The following is a 26,256-nucleotide window of genomic DNA, read 5'->3' as shown; positions in this document are numbered from 1 at the left end:
GAAAGAAAAATGTTAGGAAAGGATCTGGTTCAATTGTATTAGCAAAAATACAGATGAAATCATTATCAGTTCTTAAAAGTCAAGAAACAGAATCAATTTATAATGATGGTGTGCCACAAGAACTTCAGTTTTGTTATGGAAAACTGAGTAAAGACTGAAAGCCATTTTACACATACCTGAGAGTAATGTCTCCAAAGTGAAGCTCACCTGATTTCCACAGCAATACACAATGCTGATTTTTTGTTAACTATTAGTTTCCATTTGTCAACAATTCTAAGTCAGAATTCAAAGAGTGCTTAGCAACATTTTGAAAAGAAAGTATGTATGCTATGTAAAAGTACATGTACAGAGAAAATGTGTATTTAATACCTTCCATTTAAAAATGCTGCATTCATGGAGCTCAATTTTCTTCTAATAAACATATTCAGGGCATAGCACAAGTTCAGCTATTCCTCTCCTTTAATAAAGAGTTTTTAGACATGTACCACAGACAAAGCTGAGAAGCATCCAGTAAACCAAAACATTAGAATGGCAAACAAAACCATCTATTAGAACCATGCTCTCCTTTAACAGAATGAACTACCACCACACCAGAACTAGTTGATTTACCAACCTAGATGCAAATCACAATGTAATCACTCAGCAGAGCAACAAATAATAGCAGAGAAGGAAATTCAGGACTTCATTTCCTTCCCTCAAGAAAGATCAGGAGAAAAAATTCAATTCACCATAAAAACACCAATTATCTTCACATTTACACATCTTGTCTGGTTACAACATTGTTAATGCAAGGCATTTGCTTTGAAACCTGGGAGGACAAAAGAAAGTTTTCATCAGCAAACCTGATGCTCTGCAGAAGTGATATACCAGCATCTATGAAGAATCTGTACCACTTTTAATAGTGTGGACTGCTATTCCTTTATCCTTTTTTTAGCAAGCTTAACACATTTATTAAAGGAATAGAAGGGTATAACTTCTGGTCTTTGCTGCTTCCTTTAATGATGTTTCTCTATGAGACAGTAAACTTATGAATGGAATGAAATACCCTGAAAGGGATCAGTGTTGACTAAAAGACCTAACACCAAAATGAATTTTCTAGGCTGCCCCTTCAGAGAACTCTGTAGTACCTGTTTTCACATTGAGCATTAATGAAAAGTTTTTCATACATTGCTACCTTGAGTATTACAGAGCCACCCAACAGCATTTATACTCACGTAGTAATGAAAATTTGACATAACTGAGAAACTAGGATCCAAAAAATAATAATTCCTGCTCTCCAGGAACATGAACTTCTAAAGGCCAGCAAGACCTGAGGTCTTAATGGAACTGTCTATGAGAAGAAAAGCAGATGGAAAATCTAGAAGACAGAACACATTCCAGAATATGAGTACAGTACCTCTTCCAGGTAAGGATGGTTCTGAGCACTACCAACACGTCAACAAAGACCACATTTAAAATGTCAAACAAAAACCATACTATATGGTCCACCAAGAACACCGAGTTTATAGTGAAATTTATTGTTCTGCTTCCTAATACAATAAGCTACAAGGTACATACAGTATAAAACGAGAACAGCCACAGAGCAAAGGTGATAAACATTCTGTGATGGTACAGTGGAGGTAACATCTGTCTAACCCTTCCACTTTATCCCACAAAGAGTAGCTAAAACTACTGACCCTTCCCCCCCACCCCTCAAAAAATATTAAAAAGTAAACTGTCTCTCTCACTTAGGAGCAGTGGGATTCAATGAGTTTTTGAGGGCACTGGTTCTCTGCCAGTATCTCAAGAAAATTGCTGAAACTAAAGTAACAAGGAAAAACTGTGAAGGTGGGAGTGACACGACCCATGCAAGATGCTCATGACACCCTGGTTCACTTCTCCTCAGAGCAAATGGCCTGTAAAGAAAGGAAAAGTTTGTTACATCAAGTAAACCAGCAACTAACATCATCAGAATTAAAATAAAGTATGCAAAATCTGAACTACACAGGACTAGGAATACAGATAAACTATTCTTTTAATGAAACCATAAGCTTCCTCTTAATAAGGCTGGGGAGACTGATAGCTGACAATCCTTCTCCCTTTATTGTTAGATGCTGTGCAGAAGGGTACACATTAACATAGGCACAGCTGACACCTGTTACACAAGGTTCCGAAACAAATAGTCTTGTCTGAGAGAACTCGAACAATGATGTGAACTGCAACCTCAACTCTTAAAAAACATCAAGGCTATAAACACACAGGAAGACGGGATACTTACCTTCAAGGCACAAAAATCCACTTAACCACTTTTTCATATATACTTGGTGCGGTTGAGGGCTCTCTCAGCAAGGTGACCACTTTCATCTGTTATCTTCTCCCAGTCTGTTTGTCCAACAACAAAACCGATGGCCCTTTTCCTGTCGGCATCTTTTTTTTCTTCTAGATCTGCCCACCGCACCTATGGAGAATACCTTATCAGCATAACCTCTTAAGAAATCCTGATACAAGTCTAGGCTTTCCACTGCAAGTAAGAGCATAAGAATACTAATTTGTATTCATTTTCCTTCACAGGTAAGTATTAATCTGTTTTCCAATAGGTAAAGATGGAAATTGCATCAGTTACATTATTTTTAATTGAATACCCCAGCTGTTCTACAGAGTAGAAAAAAGCTACAGATGATCACCCTTTTCCATTTCAATAACATAATTCTAAGCATTGAAGCGTAATTACTACAATTATTTCTCTGTTCAAAGCAATGCTTTCTGCAGGAAGAATTATCCAAGATTCATTTAGTGTCTTTATTTTCTGTGCAACCTGTATTTTAATTGCACAGTGGAAACATTTAGAAGAGAGCTATGAAACTACAGAAAGATGGTGTTAAAAAGCAACTCAGCAATGAACAAATGAATGAAGGACAGTTTTCTTCTCTATCTTGTGTGATATATTTCTATTTAAATATTTCCACTACTTTTTACACTAAATGAACTTCTTCATACATTTGTTATCTCTCATCTTTACAGTTCCACATCTCCCCTGTAGCTCTTCATAGTAATGCAGATCCCTTGCATTTATCCTGTTCAAACATATACAGTGACACCCACAAACTCAGACCCCGCTGGGAGTGAGAACAACAGTGAGGAAGGAGCGAAAGAGGTGATGCCGAAAGGTTGCAGTCACTAAAAACTCACCTGTAACACATCATTGCAGGACAAGAAAAAACAGTAAGTGAAAGAGCTCTTCCCTGACATACTCATTAGTCCCATTCAGGCCAGTGTGTTACTCAGGGACATAGCCTTATCAACTTTCTGCCAGCACCTCCCTATCCACAGTCTACCTGGATTTCCCCAGACATTCCTACTGATAAGCAATGTCAGCTTTCTTCCACCATCACCTCCTCTGCCAATGCCTTAGGTATCTCCATTTCTCTCAGGCATGCTGTCCAGTACTATTTGACATTACAGAGCAAAACAATGCCCAAACACTGACAGTTAAATTACTTTTAGTGGCAAAAGCCGGTCTTTCTACTTTGAAGGAAAAAAAAAAAAAAAGAGTATTACCTCTTTCTATTACCCCTCTTTCATCTTCTTCTGTGATTTTTCCCTTTTTTTCACAATAGCATGTGAACATATGGCATTTTGTTTTCAGAACAGAACTACATATAGTTATACACATTATCTCCCAATGTCTACAAGACGTAATTGATGTAAAACCTACATAACTGATACTTTCCTGAGACGAATCATTTTGAATACCAGAACAGTGTATTGTTTCTCTGTCTACTTATAACAAAACTTAACAAAAAATAGCTTAATAAAATCATCATCTTCTCTTGGAATCTCTAGTGTATATCACACTATCTCACCACAAAACAATACAGCATAAAAAAGGACTCTGTGGGTTGCTCTGAAATAAAGTGCATCATCTCCTTTAGCAAGAAATGGGATGATTCCATTTTCAATCTCTAAGCCATGCCCACGCACAGTTAATCTGTAATTCCTAGGTTTGCTATAATTAATATGTTTACCTCTGAAAAACCCTACTCGCAAGAATAATCTCTTACAGAATCTAATGGAACAGCAAAATGAAAAGTGAGTCACTGAAACTCCCATATTCATAGATGTTGAATGACTTGATACTAACTCTCTTTCACAGAGACTGTTAAATCATCACATACAGACAGTAAGTCATTTGAAAATTTATTACCCTTTTCTTTCCAGGTTCAGAAGCACGTGTATCATAGTCATCTGGAAGTTGCAAATAATCTTCCATTCTGCTGGCAATTGCTTCCCAGTCACGTTTCCTTTTAGTGCCAGTCCGCAAACCATCCAGCTTGTCTGAGAACAAACACAGAGCCTCAGCGTTAAAGGAGAATTTTTTTCTAATATTTACACACACAAGATGAGAGTGGAAAATTTTTCAAAAGAAAGAGCAGCAGAACTTGTACATCCAGCTTGTCTTGACAGGTGGAATGATGAGACTTGAAATAAACTAGAGAAGACTCAATACAGTTTTCAAGCTTTATTGATCTCTCATGTTAACTGTGTGGCAATAACAGTCTTGTTATGTATGAGGGAGAAAAAGCTTGCTCTTCCAGATGGTCATATTATATGGAGTCTATGCTTGCAGGTACAATATAGCCAACAACAGCTAGGAACCACAGATCCACCTTTCTATATTTGAACACAATACTAAAGCTGTAGCATTTTTCCAAATTTGGGGATTAATACTGTGTCAAACATGGCATACGTGCAGTATCAGGGAACAAGTGACAATCATATAATTGAATGCAAAGACAAGTTTTTGAGATATTGTTTCTGCTAAACAAAAAGATCCTTGGAAACCCTGATCTCCCCCTTTCTTTTTCTCTCCCCATAAGGCAAACTACTTTAAAAATCCTCCAGAACTGGGGAAAAAAAAAAAATCTCAGAATTTCTTCTTTCATGGTGTAAGAGGTCAGTCATGAATATTTGAGCAGGGCATTTGTCCAACAGTCATCATTTTCTTTTTTTTCTTACTGAACCGATATAGCATGAGGAGAAACCATTCCTACGTTCTAAAATTTTGTTCCTCTTTGGACATTTATTCTCAGTAAAAAAAAAAACCACCTTCTTGAAATCATGTAGCAAGCTACTTTTGGACAGGAGATGAAGCATTCATTGTAAGATTACAAATAACAAAAGCATGAAAAGGAAAAACAGCTTTACAAGTCAAAGTAAATTCTATTACTTCTATGTTATGGTATGCTACCATTTTATAAGCCAACAATTCATGTATGTGTAGAAGGAACACCAAGCTTGGCAATTATATTCTGCAAACCATTTCCAGAGATGTCAGAAATATTGTTTCAGAAGTCACCATTGTAATTAAATTCACCCACAAAAGGCCATAGAAATAAACCAAATACAAGACAGCATTATTTTCTGGGTAGCAGAAGATGATGTTCAAAGGTATGTATTTAAAGAAGCTTAGTTCAGAGATGAGTTTTTTGACTTACTATGGGAGAGAAAAGAGTAACAATGGAGATAATGTGATTGTATGTACAATGGCACTGTAGACATGCTAGTATAATTCAAACGCCATAAACTAAGGAAGTTATTTCTCCCTCATACAGCTCTAAGATTTTTAAAGGCTCCATCTTTGCCCCATTTCCTGAAACAGATACAGAATTTCTTCTAATAAAACATTTTAACCCCCCTCTGCTTTTTTAAAAAGCCAACACTTAAGAAAAATGTTCAGAATATTTGTATCTGTTACATGGTTCAGTTAAGGTTCTTCTTTTGCTCTAAGTTAAATCTGCCAAATTTGATGCTCAATCTCCACAGAAAGGCGACACTCTCTCTAGAAGACAAAATTGATTTATACAATATTCCTGTGTTACTTCAGCATGTAGTGTACTTGCACTGTTTCTCAGTATTACTTTCAATCAACGTAGATCATTCGTAATGTTAAGGGTTTCCAGAAAAAAATTAACATTGAAAAGGAAATCAACAAATGCATTGAGGAGCATTTAGGAATATGAAAAACTGAAAACTGAGGAGCTCTCTGTTGGCATGTACCTGTAGACAGCCATATTCCCGTTGGAAGCCAACATGCTACGATGCAAGCTCACCTCATTACCAATATGAAAGCAAGTTCAGTCTCTCTCTCCCTGCTGCACACAGAACTGAAAACATTGCCAAGAAATGTGTAATGCTCAAGCATCAACAGAGGAGTTCAGAAGGCATTCTGAGTATGCAGTTCCCCTATCCCTTTTTGTTATTGCTACACAGAATTTATTTTAAAACATTCTCTCTCTCCATGTTTGAAGCTGGATTGCTTTTCCAGAGGAGTCTGCTTCCATCCATACTATCATGGTTCAAGGTACATGTATCATGCAGTAGACACTACAGAGATGTCAAAAGCCTATCACAAAGGATTATTTCAGAATATTCTTTTCTGAAAATGAGACAAGGTGTCACTTTGTAACACTGGTGCTTTTGAATATTTATGGCAGATGATTATTTAGTGTTAAACTACTAGACATCATTTTACCATTTCAATTTTTAGCAACGAAGTAGCAGCATTTCTGAAAATCCACAGAACTTAAAAACTCACCTTTAGAATTTTAATAATAAAGCTTCTGAAAGTAACTGAGTTAATTAGCTCCTCTGAAAACTGAATGAATCAATCAGCTAAATTTTGCTCTTCTGAGACAAAAGCCACAAAGTTTTAAGTAAAATGTTATTTGCATTCTAGACCAAATTTTACAATGGTATCAAAGCTTAAGCTATGGCAGAGCTTGTTTCTCCCTTCCTGAAAGTTTGTAGAAATCACCAGTAAGACGCACCTTGAAAAGGGGTATTGCACTAAACACTTAGCATATAGTCAAAGTTTAAAAGTGAGAGTCTATCACTTTAAATTTCAATAGAAGAACCCATGTGCAATATGCACTGAGACAGACCAGCGGTTAGACTTCAGAATAAAACTGTGGCTGTACACAACACATAAGACGATGATATACCACACACATACTCAAGAGGAATGCATCACTCCTGCCAAAATAAATCTGAGCTAAAGCAAGAGCTCTGGGGTATACAGGGATTTTCACAAGTCAGTGTTTGCAGCTAAAGAACTCAAACATTTCAGACCTTTTCTGACATGTATTACAATCAGTAAGATCTTATTGTGCTTTCCTGTAACAATATCTACTCATAAAGAAAACAAAAAAGCAAAACAAGACTTAGTGTTGTTTTTGGAGTCTGCACTTACATCAGCTTCTGTAAATGTGTGCCCTCTGGGACTAATGCAATAAACCCAATGGGCAGGCCAGCTCCCAGGAAATAACTCAAACTTGGAATAACAGATGCATAGCACAGTTTACATGCCTCTCCAGAAATAATTATAACTAGTCATCTACAGAGTCTTATTGTGAACTAATTAGTAAATAGAATAATTCTTACTCACAGACTGCAAATGTTTATAATGTATACCTTGAGCTAAAAGTTGCCTGCCCTGACAGAGCAATTTTCCAAAGAAACCGCATTTATTACATAGGAATGCCTGTTTTATTAAAAATGCATGTTTTGTCAGAATTTACTTTTAATCTATAGTCCTATATATACATATAAAAATGAACACATACTAGAGGGTAGTTATAAAACTGTGAATACAGATTTAAGAGAAAGCCATTCTTAGCACCTGTATCTGTGTTTTGCAGCATGCTAACATCCAGTTGTTAATGAAATTTGACTGTTAAAGGACTACTGCAATAGTCTTGCAAATAACTTACTTCAGCATAAAAGTGACTCTGCTGTCTGCTCCCCATTTTACATTTAAGTGGTCACCATATAAAAATCCTGCATTTTATCTTATGGAGTTTTTATTGCATAAGAAAACACAACACAGTTCTTAGTTTCTATTTGCTAGCAGTATTTTGAAAGCTACTGTAAATTTCTGCTGCAGTCACAATCTCCACATTGTTAGAAACTACACTTAACATTATGTATCAGAGCATTCTTCAACAACACAGGTTTCCAGTACTATGATTTCATGCATAATTGGAGAAAACGCATTATAAACTTAAGAAATAATTTTATATTATTAAAAAAAATTATTGTTTATAACAAAAATTCAGATCAATCCTGATATAATACTGCCTAGCTGCCTAGCTATTTGATATTTCAAAACAATTGAGCAGAAGGCACCTCTGGTTATACTGCAGGTGCCACAACATCAATATATTCCACAAATATTTATATGACTTAAAAGAGAGCACAGCAGCAGAAGAGATGATGTAGCTAAGCATTTAACAGCAAAAGATGAAAGACTGTTTTATGTAAGCCAGACCTTCTAATGCTATTTCTAAGGTGCAATTGTGATTCTGGTCATTGAAAAGTAATAACACACAGGGTTGTACCACACATGCAGGAGCAAACCTCAGAATGTTAAGACATGCTGTATCCCATTCAGGTATTTGTTACTTCTCATAGACATGACAGAAAAGAGTAGTTTTGTGCAGACTGTCTTATAAAATCTTCACTTAGAACCATTATTGTTCAGTTAAAAAAAAACCAAAACAACTGATCATAATGACCAGAAACCCCTTCCCACGTATACTCCTTTCACCATAGCCATGGTGAATGCATTTCTGCCTGAAAGTTGCTTTTGACTTTAACAGAAGCCTAATGTCAGCACTTATGTTTAATGCAATCATCAGCACTATTCAGAACAAAAAGCGCAGCAAAAATAGGGCTCACATGCTTCTGGAAAGTCCATTTTGCATACTACTAAGAAGAATTCTAGTACTCTTCTGGAACTGAAAAGCATAATTAACTTTTCAACACCTAAGCTGTTGGAAAGATACAGTGTCGCCTAATTATTCAGAACCAACTTCAAAGCATGGCACTACTTTGTCCTTACAGATGTCAATTTTGGAAAGTGAGAAACATCTCCAATACAGGTAGGTATGAGGCATGTCTCCAAGAATGTAAGAAGTTACTGATGACACTTAGGCTTGAAAAAAGGTATGCAGTATGAACAAGAACACAGTGCAATGTAAGTTGACTCTTTGCTTATATAAAAACTATAAATATGGAAGAGATGAGTAAAGAATAAAATACTGCTTTTTAAAAATTTTAAGACAAAGTACTTTCCTTGAACAGATGGAAGAACAATTAATGAGTATATAAACCAGTGATGATTAGAAAGTAGTAACTCTCTTGCCTCTGGCAGAAGATAAATTCTATTTCTGTATAGATGTTTTTGCCATTTCAGACACATGTATGAAATCAACACATTTATTTGTCTTTGGTAGGGAGGCACAGTAAAAACAAAATTTCAGGTTTTGCAAACATCATTAGATATCAACTATAAGAAACAGGAAAAAAAAAATACCCACCTAGCTTTGCCTCAGAAGTGTCCATCTCCCATTTGCTTTTCGGAATGTAACCCTAAATCATACACAGAAAGAAGCTCGGAGGATTAGAGAGAGACACACATGCATATCACTTTTGAACTGGAAACAGCATTATAATATAGGGAGCTTAAGGTATTTCTTTTTGTAAGGCACAATTCTTGTTATCAGATGAAGGAGACCAATTACTCAGTATTTCAGAACTTCTGCATCCACTTCCCATTCAGTGATTTTAGAAGCCTTTACAAATCATAACAAGAGTGCTGCCCTTTGCAAACACAGAACTCCAGAATGAGTCTAACAGGCAGTGAAGGTGCTGTGTGCACAGCTACTGTATTGTATCACCCCAGGTGGCAAAGTTATTGCAACACAACTTATCAGATATAAAGAATATTCAAAGCTTTACAAGCACAAATGAAGAAGTTACTGCAAGTTTTTATAAATTCTCAGATTTTCTACACACAAACTTCACTTACTCCTTTTGAAGGGACATACTAAATTCACGTATGAGTGGTTAATTCAAAATTAAACAAAATTTTTTTTTGTTTAAAAGAGAATATCTGCTGAGTCACTATGATTTAAGTATTATTTTTCATTTTAAAATAATGCTCTTAGCTCAATGATTCTTTTAAAACACTTTTCCCCTATAAATAATGTCAGTATCTGTAATGATTTTTAGCCAGTTTATTCTTTGTAAATCCGCACAATGATATTAAGTTTAGAAAAAAGGTATTTATTTTAGTTATTTTCTTGTTATCTTCTCTTTTTATACTCTTTGACAAGTAAATCCTTACTAAGCAATCCTCATTTCAGCTGTTCAGATTTGGTATAAAAGTACTTATGTTCCTCTGTAATCACACAAAAAGCTCAGTGTAGTGAGTAGAAGGCCTGTGAGAATTCCATTACTTTTACAATGTTTTTTAATAAAGAGGGAAAAGAACTATTCTAGAAGATTTCAAGAAGAAAACAAACAATATACAAATCAGTTTTATGTCACTGACTTCTTTCCTGCTCTATTTAAAGGTCGCCTACATTGTGGTAAACATACACATATTTGTTAATGCTACATGTTACTAAATCAGTGTATTCCAGATTAAATTCCAGTATATTCCAGAGAGCTACACTGCATTTGATCATGCTCAGCATCGCTCTTCCAAAATCCTTGAATGACCTTTTTTCTATCAAGCATATATCAGTGACTTCAGGTTATCAGATCTCTGTATTTTCTTGTTTTTAATCAAATCTGAAATTAATGCAAACCAAACCAGTTTGAGCTGCAATATTTCCTTGTAAGATATAAATAAGCTTCATGTATATATGTATATTTATACTTTTAAACCAAGCTGCTCATTAAAATTTGCTCAGAAAGTTTACACCACAGCTAGAAGCCTGCATTAAACGAAGTGATGTGTGATACACTGGTGAGAACACTAAGTTAAATACATCAATAATTCATACCATCAAGCACAGAAAAGCAGGAATTGTCTGAATGCCATAATCCTATGGGAGTTGATAATAGCAAGAAGAGTGACTTTGATGGTGTGAAATGGCCTGTTGTGTGCTGAATCTATACAATATCCCAGTCCTCAGATAGGATAAGCAAAGATTCAGACTTTATCCATTGGTACAAGACAGTTGGATATTTCAAGGATATCTGCCAGATGCAGGAGCTTCAGACCTCTCTTTTTCCACAGGACTAAATGCAGCAAAATGAATTGCAGAACCCTTACCAACTGCTCTCAAGAAGGCAAGAGATACCAAATACAGTGTAGTGTTCCACCTGTCTGATATAATTCTCTCATATCAGCTATCTGACTGAATACCAGAGACTACATACAGCAGATAATTCTTTATTATTTTTCCTGTCTGAATAGAACACATATGTAGATTACTTTTAGTTATTTAATAATTTGCACAGTTTCCATACCAAGCTTTCTGTCTCATAAAGAAAAGGCCTATTGTTATATGTGCTGTATATTAGGACACTCCCCCGAACCCATAAACACACATGTACACACACACATTTATGCACAGATGTTTCAAAAGCTAAAGACAACTTTCTCTTTTAGCTATAGCTCATTTCCAAGAAATGAGACAAGCAGCCATATTCTTGTTAACATGGATGCATCTTTAAAGTGTTCTAACCACACTTTATGAAGTCTCATACTCTGCGCCAAAGAATAATTTAGTAAAGAGAATGAGTCATGTTGCAAAAAACAGACGTTTATTAAAATCCACTTTTCCTAAGCCTTTTAAAATTCTATATTTCAACTGCTTTCTAAGCTGCCACTCCTGAGGAATAGTAAATTTCCATCAAGGAAAAGCACTTCGCTTGTCCCAGACACTTTTGGTTACTTCCTGTTCATTGGACTTTAACTGCTTGGTTGTGGGAACCAGGGTTTGAGACATTCAACTCATCGAGCACCGAACAGTTGCAGCTCCAACACATACCAAGGAGTTACAGCAGGAAGCCTTCCATAGCCTTTTAAATACATACCTAAAAAACCCAGCCCTCAGGGCAATTCTATAACCTTCATTTATCCAAGAGACCTAAGCTCTCATCTTGGAAATACCTCCTGACAAACAAAGCCAGAAAACTGTGGCAGAGAAAGCAGTCTTCATACATGTTGTCAAATACTGTGACAGTTGAGTTCTTTAGACATGTGAAAGGAAATAAAATAAATTAATCTTTGTCTATTGTTCCCATCCCTCCACTTAGTGTAATTCTTAGATTATATGGAACACAGCACTATAGTGTACTGCAATTTAAAAAGTCTGTAAGAGGCATTTTGCCATGCTCCACTGATAATGCTGTTTGTGGAATATACTCACATATTCTTACAAATAAATTAGGAAGAAATAACATGATTTATCATTAAAGTTCTCCTAGAAATGTTTAAGGAAAAAACGACTAGAAACATATGTATTAAGATTGCACTGCTAAGAATGGCAATGAGTTGGTGCTTGTAAGCCTGAGATTCTTCCTCAGACACATTAATGAAAAATTTGTTAGAGATGGTTGATGTGTCTCCTACCAGTTCACTTTCTTCCTCCTCTGCTGTGTCCTTCTTGACTTCTTCTTTCTGGTCTTCAATATTTGCATCAAAATCCTCCATCTCCACCTGTTCCAAAGCACAAGTACAGACTTACAAGGCACTGCCTGACTTCTAAGTATTTTCTTTTTAGCAGAGTAAGTAGAAGATTCCAAGTTCAAATAGAAGAGAAAAGAAAGGAGTCATCTTCAAAAGTATGATGTTGCAATATATATGAATATTGTGTCCATTCTGCCTTTCTTCAGAAGCAGGTTCCCTTCTAGCAACGAAGTGACAAACTGTGGAAAAGTAATCATTTATTCTCTTCCTTGACATGCATTCCTTGCGCTACCAGTACCTCTAACAGCAAGATACTTCTCTTGATTCCCACACAATCATATTTCAAAACTCGAAATCTCAGAAAAATATCTTAAACTAGCCATTTACATATCACTGGAATGGCTCTCTCTGCATAGAGCATCTCTATTGAGGCTTTATCTTTTATATATTTTAAAATTGCAGTAAAGAATAATAGTAACCACAGAGATCAGCCTAACAAAATACATGGATGCTTGAAGACATACAGCTAAGCCTGCTCATCTAATGCAATACCTTCTGGAGTCCACAGTTCTAACAGGGTCTCATGCGCATACTGTGGAATACGTAAAACTCTCCAAGTATGCATAATTTCTTATACCATTTGTAAAACCTTGTAAACCCAAATCTGCCTTCTCTGAGCCGTTTGCTGTCCTCTTAAAGATTATTATTTTCCAGTACAAAGAATTTGGAGATTCAAAAATAACCTGCTGACATCATGACAAACTGCAAAGACTCTCTGTCTACTTCAGCAGTTCACCAGTTTCTGCGGTCATTGCAAGAGCTGTTCTAACAGCAACAAGCACCTAAGGTACCTTCACGAAGATGATATGATTAACATATACTATTCCCAGAGCTTCTGACACAACTGCCAAAGAATGCAGCAATACAGAAAGCTGACATACCAAAGATGTATGGCACGGCAAGCTGCAAATGGAATAAAAAGGCAGCATACTTCTACAGCTACCTTTTGTTAATTTCTTCGTTTCTCTGCTACATGTCTGTATTTATCAAAACAAAGACTGAGTTCAAATTTCTTTCCTTATTTTATCCAACTAATTTCTCAAAATATGATCAAAAAAATCCAGTAGTCTGCAAAAAGTGCTGAGTTGCATCTAAGCGAGCATTAAGATTCTCTTTAATTGGTACTCAAGAGTTGCTAAGAGCAAAGTGGATTCGACTCTTGCTCAAAAAGGCGATAAAAACTTGCTTCAAAAAGGCAATAAAAACAAACAACATGCCTTCATGTTTGGGTAACTGATAAGAATAATGGAATACACTTACCTAACACAGTGATTCTGACTTCTTACAGTACCAACTATAACTGCCTTGTTGTGATCATATCTTTGTCTGCTTTTTATTTTCAGTATAGTCACATTGACATAATTTGTAGTTTTAACAAGCACAGAAGTTCCCACCTCTTCGATAGCAGCATCCTGCAATAGAGAACGAATGTCCAGGCGCATCATGTGACGTGGTGCTGCCTCCCAGTGCTCAGACATCTAACAAAACACAAACAAAAATATAACAGATTCATTTGGTTTCTGATCACTAACAAGATGTATCTTTACTTAAGAAAAGCAACTTCAATCAATCCCATGAAATAACTACATGTTCTTCTTATAAAATGTGTAAGCATTATGCAGTCTACAGTTTTCAAACAACAGCAGGCCCAAAAGCACAATAAACTTATAATTAATCCTATGGCTGCAAATGTATACAGTTACCCTGCTGATATCCTTTAGCTTGCGTCCGTGAATATTCCTCTTGGAACACGTCTGGTTATCCGCACTCATTTCAGCTAAGTACACCTAGAAAGACAAAGACAATATTAAATACTGTAAATCAATTTTTAGAGCTCTTTTTCTACCTGGTGATACACTCTGCAGTTGTACATTTTAAGAAAGGTAAACTTGTAACTGTACACCACAGCTTTTTTCCTGAATGTGGGAGACACTTTGCATTCAAATGTTTAGAAATATCAGCATACAGCTACCAGCAAGTTCAAATTCTATTTAGGCTCCATTACCTCAAACCCCTTGGTTTTTGCAGCACTCCAAAACTGTTCAAAATGTCGCACTCTATCATTGATAGCATCAAGGATAATGAAGGGAAAGAAGCCATCATCCAAGGTCTTTTTGAAAGTTTTAAACATGCTGGTACGATAGGTCTCTTCCATATCAGCTTCATATTCATACTCCATCACCTTTATCAAGAATAAAAGCATTTAAGAAAGAGGACATCTGTAAAAATGCTAATGTTCAACAGCTGAATGTCATGACCACAAAGCACACTGGTATGAGAAAAGCACATTTCAGGTCGGCTTTTAAGAATTTGCCCATACCACCCTAAGTTATATTAACCTGTTTTGAAAAACTACCCATAGACCTCTGCACTCTTCCCAAGCCACAGACTGAAATTTTGACTGCCTCTGTGTTTTTCCAGAATGTTGTTTCTTTGTCAAGAAAAGCAACTGAATTAAGAGTACCTTCTTTTTAACTTTTTTTCCTGTATCTGGGTCTCTCTCTTCTTTCTCCACTTCAGTGATAAAATAGTCATCCAGGCTGAGCACTCTTGGTGCAGGTCCTCCACACTCTACTTCTTTATCCTGGCAAGAAAACAAAAAGAAAACATATACTCTTGCTATAAAAATTCCATTCTGCTACACAGGATCTTCAAAACACTTGTGGCCAACAGTAGTTCCCTGCTCTGTATTCAAAACAAGAAGAGAGCAGTATCCCTCCTGCTTGGTGATAGAGGAGGGGAGTAACATGCCACATGAAGACATGGAACATGAAATAACAACAGACTTGAATTCCAGGCAAATAGAAAACAAACAGCAGAGGAAGCACGTGTAAAAGACAAGCAGCACTACACAGTGAGCAGTTGTTTACATACCCTGATGAGTTTTGCTACATGTGTCTTTCCGCTGCCAGGCAACCCTCTCATTATGATCACAATCTGAAACAAAGATCATGTAACAGGATACTGGACTATATTTAAGAGAATCTCTTGCAAAAATTTTCTTCAAGAAAATCATGTGCTGTGGGCTCACACTTTTGCATATGATCAAGCAAAGCCACCACCACACCTCACTGTCTGTTTTACAAACCATGTTGTGAGGAATGGTAGTAGTTCCACATAATTCAGAGTTTTTGATGTTAATCATCTCAGCACCTTAGGCTGCATTATATTATATTATATTATATTATAGATCTGGTTCAGTTTTATAACCTGAATTGTGTTCTTTCTTATTTTATATGGTGTACTGCCAAATCTCTGACTCTGTGTAAAGCCAAGTCTTTCCTCTGATACATCAAAAATCCAAGTGAAGATCTTATAAGAGTCCAAAATACCTTAACATTACACACTAATTTCCTTTTAGCATTCCAAGGAGTTTACATCTCCTGTAGACTCCTAATAGTTATGCTACAACACTAAGCATTTGCAAGGAACCAAGCTAATTTCCAGAACTTCCTCAAATGTACACTTGTTTGCAACATATAACACCCATGACCATTTTGTCTGAATACAGACAAAGTAGAAACCAATTATTGCTTTCAGAATGCATACTCACTCTCTCTGGTCTGCTATCCCGTCCTGGTGGCTTTAAAATATCATCTACATTTTTAGATTCTGGCTTCCTTTCCATTCTTGGAGCAGGTGGTGGCTGACGGGGTATCGATGGAGCAGAAATAGGAATCCTTTCCTCAGGATAATTTCTACGATCACCTTCAAATTCCAGTGTTTGGACAGAAGAATTTTCTTAGTTCAGTAAAATAAAAAAATTAAGATGTTCATACACAGCTGAGCTGATTTAAACAGACCTTCATTATTTTCAATTAAATTTACAGATAAGTCCTCAAAATAATTCAAATTTCTGATCTTGAACATATTGCAATCAAAGACAGCTTTTAGCAGAGTATATCACTGTTTCATTCATGATCTCGTCATCCCTGAGAAACAAAACTGACACCACCTAAATAAATTTTCCTGAATTATATATTCTGAAGAAATAAATACTGCAAATCAATTAATCTACCAATTAATCTTCACCTCTGCAAATCCATATTTTTCATAATATCCTAGCATGACTTCAAGATTGAGAAACTGTACCTCCAAACATGGAAGGCCCATGATCATATGCTGGGCGATCTGTCTTCCGTTCATATGGTGGTCTTTCAAAACCACCTCGCCTGGAGGATGGATGGTCTTTCTTGTCACGGTAAGACTGAGTCCTTGTAGGTGTAGTAGGAAGAACCCTGCCAAAAGAGTATTTTGTGTACTTCTAGAATTTCCACTATGGATTCCAGAGCGAAACGAACAGTCTGATGCACAATACAGCCTCAACTGCATTGATTCCAATAGTGTTCCAAAATCACATACCTATCGTCTCTGGGATGCCTCTCTTTTTCAAATCTCTCTCGTTCATAGTCCACAGAACCACGGTCTCTGTGCAATTCCCGCTCTCTCTTGAAATCTCGATGATCTGTGTTGGAATTACCTTGACGCTCAAAATAAGGCTCACGATCTCTTTCTCTGTTGTAGCGACCTGGATGCTCTGAAGAAAGAAACCCATGGAAATCCAAACTATTTTTTTTTTTTGAAAAAAAAAAAGAAAAAGCAACAACCAAGAGTGCAGGAAAAGTGTATAGAAATACATGATATGTGGGCTAGGATGGACATAATCAGACACTGTATCTCTTTTCCAAACTGCAACAGACTACCATACCATGCAATCCTACTTAAAGCTGCAAAACTGAATTTTTAAAGTAGCTAGGTTATCGACTGCAGTACTCCTCTTGACAATATAACCTGTTATTCCTATGGGCCTCTGAAGAAAATAAAGTGGTTCTGGCTTAAACAAGAGTTACTTAGTTTAAAATATGCCTTTAGTGTCTTACAACTTTTCTTAAGAGCTAACTAACTGAGAGCTAGCCAAGCACTCCCTACCTTTTTGAAATGTTTGCCTCTCCGGTAGAGGTTCTGGACGAAGGGTTACCCTCTCCCCATATGGAATCTGTTCCACTTTACTGGTAGTTATATCTGGTTGAAAATAATCATAAAATAATTAATGTCTGAAAACACCTCTCTTCCATTTCCTTTCCTCTGTCATGAGAAGCAATCAGTCAGTGGCATTAAAAGTGACTGGAACAACTTACCAAAATTTCTACTAATGGATAATGTAAGAAGAGCTACACATAAATAAACAACACTATGGCTTTGAAAGACTGAAGTGGGTTTGTGTGTGTGTGTGTGTGTGTGTGTGTGTGTAAACCATTTCATCTCTAAGAATGGGACTTCTGCCTTTTAAGGTGAGTTCAGGTAGCATGCAGTGTCAGAAAACTATATACACTAAAATGCTCTGAGAGTTTCAATAACTCATAGAACTACTGTAATATCAAGAATATTAACTGAAAGTCTCACATCAGTAACAATTTTTCTAATAGCTTTTAGTAAAACATCTATTAATGGAATTGATATGGCTTCAACTCATGCCATGGCACCTCAGAGAGAGAAAAAACACACTTTAAATGACAATGCACAATTTAAGGACTTCTTTATGACATGATTTCACTTTTGTTTAATTCTATTTAAAACCTAGTGTTGAATTTTAGCTTTGATAAGCTCAATACTAAGAACCAGACCCCTTCACTGTTTATGTGTTAAATGCCTGCTTAGGGTGCACTCCCTTCAGAAGGAGACTTTGTTTTCCTCCCTGTCCAGAGGGTACCTCACACCCATTAAGCAGTATAAAAATAATGCAAACACCAATCACATTCTGCTTTAAGTTACTAAGTCACACCAAAGAACTGTAACCATGCAAAGTATCTTCTAGCACAGTTATTTCCATACTCATCCACAAAGGGGTTGAGGGAAAGTATCAATATCAATCTAAATATAACACATTGATGTGATCACATCAGTTGGTGTTCATTAGAAGCAGCCATGGCTATACACCATTCAGTTCACATGAAATAGCTCTTTCTACGAGTATAGAGAAAAACATTAAACTCAGGGCTGGAGGTCACAGATTCCTTAAAACTGCACTGCTTAGCATCACATCGCAACGGATGCCGTCTACACACCAACTGCAGAACAAGCACACTTTGCATGGCACGCTCCTTTAGCAAGAAATTAGCAGGACTGATTAGCTCTTTGTTACAGATCAAATACACTGTAATACCCACCTCGCCCGTGGCCATAATCCACAGTTTGCTGAATAACAGGTGCTTTAGGAACTGGTGGAATAACTGGAGAAAGGGACACTGGTACAGATGATGGAACAGAGGTGTGGACAGAAGGTATTTTCACAGGCGAGGAAACAGGTGGAGGCATCATTGACTCCTGTTTACGTAACTCATACTCCATATTTGCACCTTTATCCTCATTTGTGTCCCACAGTCCGTGGAAAGAATCCTCATCCCAGCGTTCCTGTTCCACAGCAGAATGTGATGGTTTTAAAGACTGACCATGACTTGGGGTTGTAGTTGGAGTAGAAACTGGAGCATGTGGCCTTGTCATAGGTGTAGTAGGCCTTGCCAGGGGGGCACTTGGTCTTGTCACAGGGGTGGGCTGTCTGAACAACACGGGAGGCTTTATAATAACAGCAGGAGAAGGTTTAATAGCTTGGGCTTCTACTGATGCCTCTGAAGATAGCTGAGAAGAGACCTAGATGCAGAAAGCACTTTTAATGTAGCTCTGTAAAACTAACCTTCTCTCATCCTCTGTTAAGTCAGTTAGTGCAATGGCAATCAGTTATCAAATCATACACATTTTCTAGTACCTCCATCAAGGTGCTACAGGTAGGAGGACTATTTCCAAAAACTGGTGGCCTGATTTAATTTGGCATTTGTTCACTATGTGAAGGTTTAAATACTACTTATTTTCTTCTTCAAAATAACCTCACCAATTTAAGGTTTGGTAGGCCTATCTCAGTTAAAGTGTCTACTGTTTTATTCCCAAAGACTCCTGCTGTCTGCAAAGATTCCTGCTGTCTGTGAGAAGGCTGACAAAGTCTGAAAGTAGGGCAGCTTGGTGAGATGTAGAAGGATTGATAAGGCAAGTTTCTTTGTGGAAGTCACTAGAAAAATTCACAGAGAGCAGAAATATCTGGAAAACCCTTAATGAAATCAACATCAGATGAACAAAGAAATTGAATGGTCTTGCCCAGCAGAAAAACAAACCAAACAAAACCAAACCCTTCATGAATCAAACATCTTCATGGAACCCCGCATGCCTCAAGTCTTTTCAGCATTACAGCAAATGCCAAGTTACAGGCAGCCAGCCTTATTAGCAACATGCAACAAAAATTGCAGAATGGTTGTAGATACAAAGCTAAACTCTGTAAAACCAGCTGAAATTCACAGCAGAAATATTTGAAGGCAGGAACCCCTAGAAAGACAAGAGTTGTTTGAAAACCACTAGGCAGGGGAGTGAAGTAGTCTGAGATACTTCTGCTCAACTTTGATATTTTGTAACTTCCTAAAGGCATCAACATACCTGCAGTTCTTGGTAGCAAATCACTTCCATTATTTTACTTTACAGACACTGCAAACAAGGAAGAGGTCATCTAGGCAAAAAGAAAACTTGCAGTGCCTCATTCACTGCATAACATTTCTCCGGAGGGAGGGACAAACAGCTTGCTCTGGCTAAATGTCAGACCCAGAAGACATTATGGCTAAATTTACTGGTATTAGTAACTTTGGAGTTAAGATGTGATGAAGAATAAAGACTCCGCATCAACTCCAATATATATTTAACAAAACTGTTTACTTGTTCTAGGAGGGATTTATAAACCTTAGTTAGCATGACTGCAAGAAGTTCAGTTGATTTCTGACTGGATATGAATTATCAAAAAAACAGGCATCTGAGAAGAGTTCCCAGAATTAAGCAGGAGATGAGGCAGCAGAGAAGTAACTTGCATCACAACAGGAGATGAACTCATGGAGGTACACAAACATGAGCTTCCGTGCACTTTATATTATAGAAGGTAATGAGAGTTCCCCATAAAGACAGCAAATAGAATGCTAATGCCCATGTTACGTTGAAATATCTCAGTTTCTGATTGACTTATCCTCAAAATTCTCTAACTTCAAAGAGAAGAGAGTTGTTGAAGTAGGAAAAGCACTATAAATTGTCAGAACTTAGGCAAAGAACAGCAGAGTCTTTTTGTGAGCCTTATATCCCTGTTTTGGAAGAGCTTACCTCCTTTTGCACATCACCCCACAGAATCTAGACTGTTGAACCTCACGTGCTACTGTCCCCGATAGGTCATGCTCAGAAGACATAGTGGACTGACAGAGTAGAAAAGGCTTTGGAAAATTTAAAGAAACTAAGAAGTTGCTTTGCCTCAACAGAAGACTGATGAGGTTGTAAGGGTTGCTGGGGAGGCATTTCACAGGGAATTTTAACCATCGGTGTGTAGAACTGGTTGGACATACACATTAATTGTAATAACTACCAGCATGTTATTAACATAAGACAAATATACCTGAAAGGCACCCGGCCTTGTGCTTGTGTTCTGTGATCTTGGAGGGTCCTGTGTGGAAATGTCAGGTTTATACTCCTTCAACTTCTGTAGCTGTTCTTTTTGCTCTCTGCACATGCATCATAAGAAAATGTTATCAGTCTATAGGTTAAACAAAAATAAGAAATCAATGCTCAGTAGTGAAAACACATTACACTAGAATCAGGAGCCAAGTCCAAAGAAGAAAAGGACACAGTAGGCTTAACATGGGCAGTGCTGTGATTCAAAAATCCCTGTTTCACATCCACCTAACCATGGAGGTATTTAGTGTTTTAGCTGCATGCTTTTTGATCACAGGTTTCCTGAGACATGTAGTTATGCTTTTGTGCTTGACCAGAACCACTCCACTTGGACAGTAAAGAGTAAAGCTGGATTATTAGCTTCTGCCAATACCTTCTGGAAACAAGAAACCCCTTGGAAATGCATGCATAAATGCTCTCAGTTACTTGCCCTGGTTCACATGCTAACAGGATTGAGACTGCCAAAGCACAAGAGATTCCATTATTAAAAAACCAGACAGTGATTCCAACTTTTGTTTCCTTGGTTTATATATCAAAATGCTATTTAATATACAACAATACATAATCTACAGAGCAGAGACTTAAGGCCAGACATGAGTACTACAACCACTAGATTACAAAGTTCTATTCCTTTCAGTTTTTGTTAGCATTTTTAACCTAGGCTTTTTAATTGCTAATAAGTCGGTGTATTGAAGTAGTTCCTAAAGAACAACTAAGAGTGGGATCCCTCTGTAGGAGAAACAACAGATATCACCCAGAATAGTAATGCATCTGTTCGGTGTCCAGCAGAAGGGGAACTTGGCTCACAAAAAAGGATCCCCAGTGCTGTATTAGCACAAAAAGTAAACCAAGCACTATGCTAGATCACTAATACAGAACAGCATGCAGCTGAGAGTATGCTGTTTTACATACAATAAAAGCAAAGCCAGATAAAGGCTTTACTTCTGGAATGAAGGCAGTTATGCACCACACTTCTGGTATAACTCTTGGCTCAAAAAAAAGTAATTAATAAGCAGTCTCCTTAAAGTTGTTCCCACTATTCAGACTGGGGTCACCTGCCTATAAGAACCTAATAAGAAGTACCACTATAAATGGTTTTAAGATTACCCTCATATTCAACTGAAAATCAGTATCATGTTTATGTTCCCCCTTTTTACTGGCTTAGAAAGATATGCATGTAACAACTTTCTTGCATAAAATAAGTTTTAGTTCCTATGTTTAAAACATTTCAGTCCTAATAAACTATCCACTCTGGTAGTGATTCCCAGACTACAGTCCTTAGCTTAAGTCCACTAGCTTGCAGCTAATCACATTAAACAACAAAACATGTGCCCAGCAACTGAAGCAATAGGGAAGTCAGGAAGCTGAAAATAATCTGTTACTCCAAACTTTTGGCAAATATTACTTTATAACACAGATTTCACAGTTACTAACACTTGTTGAACTAATTTAATTGCAGTGAATGATTAAATTATTCACAATAAAAGTTCTTCCTTTTTAAAAATAATTTGTCTTGTATTTTGGCATGCTATTAAGACCTTCCATATGGGACAGATGCTTAGCAATCTTACAAGTCTGAAAACAAAACAGCCTGAACAAAAGTGCAAAATGTCTCTACCATGAAATGGTTTGGGTTGGAAACGATCTTAAAGATGATCTAGTTCCAACTTCCCTGCTATGGGCAAGGATACCTTTCACTAGACCAGGTTGCTCAAAGCCCCATCCAACCTGGTTTCTTCTATTACTGATTTTGTAATAAACATCAATTAAAGCCTTAGGGAGTCTAGTAACTGCTTTCTAAAAATGTGGTCTTGATGAACTCTCACATTCATATCCTCCTAATAGTTATTACTGCTTTTCTGCTGATCCTCAGAACTAAGATCAACCTAACTTGACAAAATTATTCACTGACAATACTGGATTTCAAACGAGAGAGCACTGTAAAAATAAAAAAAACCCACACGTATGCTTTAATTAAAAAGCAAGCAGTATCCAAAAAATTAAATAGGTTTCAGGAATCACATTAATGTAGGTGTTGACAGGCAAGTATTAAAAAGCAATTATCATTGAGCTTATCTGACACTAACAGAAAGATTGAAAAGAAATTATCAAAAAGCTAATTTGAGGATAACAAAAACATTGGTCAGGTGATGGGATAGATCTCTTCCTGGAAATTAACAAACAGGGAATGCCACATTCATGGGGAAAGGGACAACCATCTATGTAAGAAGAAAAATCCGTCTACAAAAGTTGTGATGGAGGTACTCCAAATAACTTGTTACACATGAGCTCCTACTATCATGCTGTAGGTGAAAGAAATGAAGCCATTACTGTGTCAATTTGAATGAATCCCACTGAATGGGGATTCCCATTCAAATTCACAGAACCAGGCAACTCACCGAAGCATTTTGAGCTCCTGGGCAGCCTTCAGAATTATCTCATGCTGTCTTTGGCTAAGGACCATCACTCCTCCCAAGGACTGGTCAGAGTCCAGGTTTGAATCTGCTCCCAGCATATCACAGGAATGTGAAGGTGGAGGAAGGGATGAATCTGAGTGGTCATCCAGAGACCGCAGTCTCTCTCCATCATCTGGATACCACCTATCCGACAACCGTTCCCTCTCCCAATCAGTCCTTTCAGGAAGGTAGTCTTGCTTTTCCCGCCATGTGTCGTATCTCTCTGGATACTCTCGAATCCTAAGCTCCCCCCTGTCTCGGAGATCTCTGTCATAATGATCTCTGTTCCTATCCTCCCTCCACCTATCTTCACGATACCTGTCCAGAGGTGGAAGAGGTGGTAATGGTGGTAGTGGAGGGATATCCAGGTCACAATTACCCATTTCTCTGTCATGCATAGCTCTCATGTCCCAGTCTCTATCCCATTCTCTGTCTAAATCTTGATCATAAATATCTGAGGATCTTCCAGTTCTATCTAGATCTCTCTCTAGTTCCCTTTCTCTTGGCCTTTTCCAGTCATCCCACCATGAATCTCGTCTGTCATGATCAGATGATAAAGGAGGTAGTGGTGGCAGAGGAGATAATGGAGGCAGTGAATGGTGGGATTGCAACCTGTCATCTCTGTCATATGCATCTACAGAATCATCCTGATAATCAGAGTTGTGATCTCTCCAGTATTGTTCTCTTTCCCAGTCATCCAATTGCTCATGCTCCAAAGAAGGGTCATCTTGACTATCTAAAGGAAATTCTTCTTGCATTCTATCGTCTTCATGACCCCAAGAACCCCTGAATGTTTCATCTCGATGGTATGGAGGCAATTCATCAGGGTCATCTCCTAGGTGAAGGGGTTTACCCATATTGCCTGTTTCAGGTCTTCCTGCTTCCCTCTCATGGCTACCTCCCCTCCTGATAGGACACCTCTCACGGCTACCTGCCCGCCTGCCCAGGCCCCTCTCACGGCTACCTGCTCGCCTCATGGGGACTCTCTCCCGGCTACCTGCACGCCTGACAGGGACCCTTTCCCGGCTACCCGCCCCCCGCATGGGCTCTCTTTCCCGGCTACACGCCCGCCTGACTGGGCCTCTCTCCCGGCTTCCTGCCCGTCCCCTGTCCCAGTTGCCTGTCCGTCCAGCTAGTTCTCTGTCTCGGCTAGAGAATACCCTCTCATGACTATCTGACCGTCCACCCGGGCCCCTCTCTCGGCTGCCTGACCTTCCATCTGGCATCCTCTCTCGGCTGCCTGACTGTCCATCTGGCATCCTCTCCCTGCTGTCTGCTCTCCTGAACATTCCCCTGCCACGGATGGATGCCTGCCTAGCCTGCCCTCTGCCTCTGTATACATATCCTCTGCCACAGCCATCGTCCATCCTCCCCATTCCCCAACCACTGTCCATCCTTCCCATTCCCCGGCCACCATCCATCCTTCCCATGCCCCTGCCACGGCCCATTCCCCAGCCACGGCCATCCCCCTGCCCTCTGCCACGGCCCCTTCCTCTGCTTACTGGTCCCTTGCCTCTATCTTCATGCATAAACGGCCCTTTCCCTCTGCTTTCTGGTCCAGGTAAGCCCTGGGTGCTATCTGAAGCAGTCAATTGGCCATCTGGTGAATCCAAATCCTCATTTCCTGTTACAGGTGTTACAGTATTCTGGTTCTGAGCAGGTGAAGTAGGTGGCTTTGACTCTTCTACTTGCTGGTTAGGATCATGTGAACTCCATGTCCACTTTTTAGGAGGGTCTGAAATAGTTTCTTTGACTTCAGGTTTGGATGGTTCCTGTTGAGTGTCTGTCAGGTCTTCATTTGGCTCAATGGGACCTGCAGTCTGTGCATCGGGAGTAGACTGTGTTCTGCTTACAGTCTGCTGATCACCAGCTGTGTCTGTAAAAGGTTCTTTGTTTTCTGACTCTGACTCCGTCTGTGCCTGCTGCTGCTGCTGTCCCAAGTGAGGCCTGGGCCCCGTCCACCGTGGGCCACTAGGTCGGGAACCATGTCCATGTGATGCATTTGTCGAAGTATAAAATTGTCCTGCTGGTCCTCGTGGGATAGACCCCCATCTACTTGAAGACTGTCCATCTGTATTCTGCCTGTCAAAACGTGACCTGTATCCTTCTGAGCGCTGAGAGTCAAAACGAGGTCCTCTCTGTCTTGAGCCTTCAAACTTGTCATATCCTCTTCCTCGGCATCCATCAAATCTATAGATGACACAATAGCAATTTTATTCAAACGAACATGTCATATTAAAATCCTATAGATTCATTTTATACAAAGTCCAAACATGTCCAAAGTCTAGTTGTTTGGATGTTTGGGATTCACATTTGTACATCACTGGATGGGTCAGGAAGGCCAAAGCATGGCTGGAGCTGAACTTTGCAAGGGATGCAAAGAGTTAGAAGAAGGGCTTCTATAGGTATGTCAGCCAGAAAAGAAAGGTCAAAGAAAGTGGACCCTTGGACAAACACAACTGGTAAACTAGTAACAATGGATGAGGAGAAAGCTGAAGTACTCAACAACTTTTTTTGCCTCAGATTTCACCAGCAACCCTATAACTCTTGAGTGGATGGACTGCAAGATGGACTAGGGGAGCAAAGTCACTCCCATTATAAGAGAAGATCAGGTTCATGATGACCTGAGGAACCTGAATACATGTAAGTCTATGGGACCTGATGAGACACATCTCAGAAGCCAGAGGGAATTGACTACTGTAGTTGCCAAGTCACTCTCCATGATATTTGAAAAATTGTGGCAGTCAGGTA

The 26,256-nt window shown here is 38.3% G+C and overlaps 1 protein-coding gene across 6 annotated transcripts in view; it reads right to left on the bottom strand.

Moving 5' to 3' along the window:
* Nucleotides 1-1,496: 1,496 nt before the first annotated feature.
* The window catches only part of YLPM1 (YLP motif containing 1), a 36,652-nt gene continuing 11,892 nt past the window's right edge, over nt 1,497-26,256 (bottom strand). The window contains exons 5-21 of one of the 6 annotated variants that reach the window (XM_017835677.1): nt 23,449-25,695; nt 20,994-21,099; nt 18,691-19,171; nt 17,453-17,545; nt 16,886-17,060; nt 16,616-16,761; nt 16,077-16,264; nt 15,398-15,460; nt 14,988-15,107; nt 14,529-14,705; nt 14,227-14,310; nt 13,918-14,001; nt 12,407-12,493; nt 9,357-9,408; nt 4,184-4,314; nt 2,258-2,437; nt 1,497-1,895 (exon numbers count right to left, since the gene is read on the bottom strand). In XM_017835677.1, the coding sequence (XP_017691166.1) occupies nt 2,291-2,437; nt 4,184-4,314; nt 9,357-9,408; nt 12,407-12,493; nt 13,918-14,001; nt 14,227-14,310; nt 14,529-14,705; nt 14,988-15,107; nt 15,398-15,460; nt 16,077-16,264; nt 16,616-16,761; nt 16,886-17,060; nt 17,453-17,545; nt 18,691-19,171; nt 20,994-21,099; nt 23,449-25,695 (4,381 nt within the window). In that variant the 3' untranslated portion in view covers nt 1,497-1,895; nt 2,258-2,290. The remainder of the gene's footprint in view (nt 1,896-2,257; nt 2,438-4,183; nt 4,315-9,356; nt 9,409-12,406; nt 12,494-13,917; nt 14,002-14,226; nt 14,311-14,528; nt 14,706-14,987; nt 15,108-15,397; nt 15,461-16,076; nt 16,265-16,615; nt 16,762-16,885; nt 17,061-17,452; nt 17,546-18,690; nt 19,172-20,993; nt 21,100-23,448; nt 25,696-26,256) is intronic. The other 5 variants (XM_017835678.1, XM_017835681.1, XM_017835682.1 and 2 more) reach the window with 5 other exon arrangements.

Source organism: Lepidothrix coronata, unplaced genomic scaffold (genome assembly GCF_001604755.1).
Source record: "Lepidothrix coronata isolate B3197 unplaced genomic scaffold, Lepidothrix_coronata-1.0 Scaffold262, whole genome shotgun sequence".
NCBI lineage: Eukaryota > Metazoa > Chordata > Aves > Passeriformes > Pipridae > Lepidothrix > Lepidothrix coronata.
This window is presented reverse-complemented; position numbering and strand designations above follow the sequence as displayed.